Source organism: Tamandua tetradactyla, chromosome 11, assembly GCF_023851605.1.
Source record: "Tamandua tetradactyla isolate mTamTet1 chromosome 11, mTamTet1.pri, whole genome shotgun sequence".
Taxonomy (NCBI): domain Eukaryota; kingdom Metazoa; phylum Chordata; class Mammalia; order Pilosa; family Myrmecophagidae; genus Tamandua; species Tamandua tetradactyla.
The window spans coordinates 93,467,657-93,470,953 of NC_135337.1; the positions used below are offsets into that span (position 1 = coordinate 93,467,657).

At 37.2% G+C, this 3,297-nt stretch overlaps 1 protein-coding gene across 1 annotated transcript; it reads left to right on the plus strand.

The window, feature by feature from the left end:
• Window positions 1-264: 264 nt before the first annotated feature.
• On the plus strand, window positions 265-1,146 carry LOC143649691 (olfactory receptor 7A10-like). The gene has a single exon (XM_077119622.1). The coding sequence runs from the start codon at window positions 265-267 to the stop codon at window positions 1,144-1,146; it is 882 nt and encodes a 293-aa protein (XP_076975737.1).
• Window positions 1,147-3,297: the final 2,151 nt, after the last annotated feature.

Consider the following 3,297-nt stretch of genomic DNA (forward strand, 5'->3'; position numbering starts at 1 on the left):
GCATGCCCACTCCCTAGAGCATGGCACAACATCAGAACACAATAAGAATTCCTCAAATGAATGAATGAATTTCTCTTAAAAGTATATAGCGTGTTACTGTGAATGGTATTTTCCAAAAGTTGGGTAAGGGATCCCAAATCAGAATGAGAAACAAAATCTAGGACTAATTTTTGTCTACAAATGAAATTTACACTAGGTTATTAATGCCTGTTTATTATAAAATTAGTCAATCTTTCTTCATTTCCAGGTAGTCACAACAACCATATGGAACCAGGAAATGAAACACGAATTTCAGAATTTTTTCTCTTGGGATTTTCAGAGGAACCAGAACTGCAAGTCTTCATCTTTGGGCTCTTCTTGTCCATGTACCTGGTCACCGTCTTTGGGAACCTGCTCATCGTCCTGGCCACCATCACTGCCTCCCACCTCCACACACCCATGTACTTCTTCCTCTCCAACCTGTCCTTTGTAGACATCTGTTTGCCCTCCACCACCATCCCAAAGATGCTGGTGAACATTCAGACACAGAGAAGAGGCATAACCTATGCAGGCTGCCTCACCGAGATGTTCTTTTTCATATTATTTGTAGTTCTGGATGACTTCCTCTTGACCATGATGGCCTATGACCGCTTCATGGCCATCTGTCACCCCCTGCACTACATGGTCACCATGAACCCCCAGCTCTGTGGCCTGCTTGTTCTGGGCTCCTGGATTATAAGTTTCCTGTATACTTTACTACAAATATTAATGGTGTTACAGCTGTCCTTTTGTGCCAACTTGGAAATCACCCAGTTTTTCTGTGAACTTAATCAGATGATTCAAATTGCTTGTTCTGACACATTTCTCAATGAAATAGTGATGTACTTTGCATCTGGGCTACTAGCTGGAGGGCCATTCATTGGCATTATTTTTTCATACTTAAAGATTGTTTCCTCCATACCTGGAATCTCATCAGCTTCTGGGAAATATAAAGCATTTTCTACCTGTGTATCTCACCTCTTAGTTGTCTGTTTATTTTATTGTTCAAGTCTGGGTGTGTACGTGAGTACTTTTGCTACACTATGTACACTCAAGTGCTCCAGCCTCAGTGATGTACACTCTTGCCACACCCATGCTGAACCCCTTCATCTACAGTTTGAGAAATAAGGACATAAAAGGGGCTCTGAGACGATTCCTTGGTGGGAACTCGTAAGTTTTTATGGGGCCTGGGACTGAAGATGTATTGTCATTGGAGGGCTGAAATCCTCAGAACATGAAATTGTGATCCTTTCAAATTTCAAAGAACCAAATGTAGCTTAGAGTCAGATATGTCTTAAATGTGTGAAGTGAAACTTTAAATAATGCACACTACTGCTAAATAAAAGAGTTGTTTTTGATGATCTACATCTATTAATGAAGTAAGACATTTTTATTTCCATGTGAGATGTTTTATGCTTTATGGTACAGGACCAGGTTGTAAGTTCTGTGTTATTTAATGGAAAAGAAGTAAGACTCTTTCCATTCCTATAAATAAAAATACTTTCTCTTCTCTAAATTCTGTCATGAACATTGAATTTCCCTTAGTGAACAATCTATTGACTGACTCAATCATCCAATTTTTAATTGCCTCATTGTTCAAAACTCCATGAAATCCTCAGGGAGAAGGGATAACTTACACAAGTGCTTGAATTTATGCCAAATAATTCATCTGGGAATGGAGGTCATGAAACAAGTTATTCTTATCCAGCATGTATGTCCTCCAATATTTCCTACTTACCCTGAATGGAAGTGTAATGTTAACCTATTTTAATAGAATGAACTTAAATAAACTTGAATAAATTATGATCATAAAAGCTGTGTTCGATATCTGAAGGAATGCCCAAAATAAGTAGAAGCTGATTATTCTGACTGTCCTCAATTCTGTTCACATTCATCACTGTATCACTTAGTTACCACTGCATAAAATCCATTCCAAAACTAAATAGATGAAGAGAATTATTTTATTATTGTAGCATGGTCTATGGTTTGGAGTGGGTTGAACTCTGAAGATTTTCTCATGGGGCTGTATTGAGCTGGGTGTCATCAGGTAAGACTCAACTGATTCTGGTTGAACCCTCTTGCATTACTGTGGATTTTCAGGTTATGGGCTGGATTAGGGTGACTTTACTCTGGCTTCTGGTGCACAAGTCCTTTCATCTTTCATTAGATAGCCTGGAGTCATTCAGATGGAAGATTCACGCTTCCATATAGGATCAGAGTAAAAAAGCTAAGTCTTCTTGATGCATAATATCACTTCTGTCATATTCCCTTTGACGAATTAAAAAAAAAAAAACACTGAAAGTCCAGTCTACAATAAGACATGGAGAAATATCCCCACCCCTTCATAGGAAGACCTGGGCAATCACACTGAAGAAACAAGATTTGGAGAAATTTTCAAAATTGGTGCTAGCTCTGGAAACTCTCTATTACAAGAATACATTATAATAAGTTACAGTAAAGTTTTATTTGCATCCTTCGAGACCCAAGATTGCTGATACTCCAAGTTGCTGAAAGAATTCCTTGGTGAACAAGTTGGGAACCAAACTATATATTTACTGTGAAGCCATGGAAATTCTACTGCATAGGGTCATGGCTGCCCCAATACAAATATTATCTCCTTGCTTCTCACCTCCACCTCACCATTCTTAAGCAAAGAAGAAATAAAATTTTTCCTTCCTTATATCTTACCAAGTTCAGGTAACTCGTGTCTATACTATTGATTCACAACTCTAGTTGGAAATTGCAAATACTCTTGGTCCAAGGAGGTTTCCAACTCAGATGAAGAAAATGATTAGAAATCATTTACTTAATAAGTGTTTAATATCCAGAATATGTAAACAATTGCTTCAACTCAGAAACAAAAAGATGAAAAAAAAAGAATATCAATTAGAAATGTTCATAAGTTATGAACAGTCATTTCATCAAAGAAGACACAGAAATAACCAATAACCACATGGAAATATGATTGACATCATGGATCAGCGGTGCAATGCAAATCAACACAATGACATGATTCCATATGTTACCCACATGTTTGGCTGTTATGAAGAAACAAAACAAAACAAAAACCAGCCAGTAATATACATTCATGAGTAAGTGTTATGTATTGTATTCCTTATATATTATTCGTTGAGTTTTAAATGATACATTCTTTATGGAAGTCAGCTTGTATAGAAATTTCATGCCAAAGGTGGACATATAATTACCATATGATCAGGAAAATTCCAGTCCTATAAACCCAGAATCACCATATGACCCATCAATCACACTTCTGCATAA

Bases quoted from the DNA above. Each gene is read 5' to 3' on its own strand.
- LOC143649691 (XM_077119622.1), top strand. From the start codon at position 265: ATGGAACCAGGAAATGAAACACGAATTTCAGAATTTTTTCTCTTGGGA.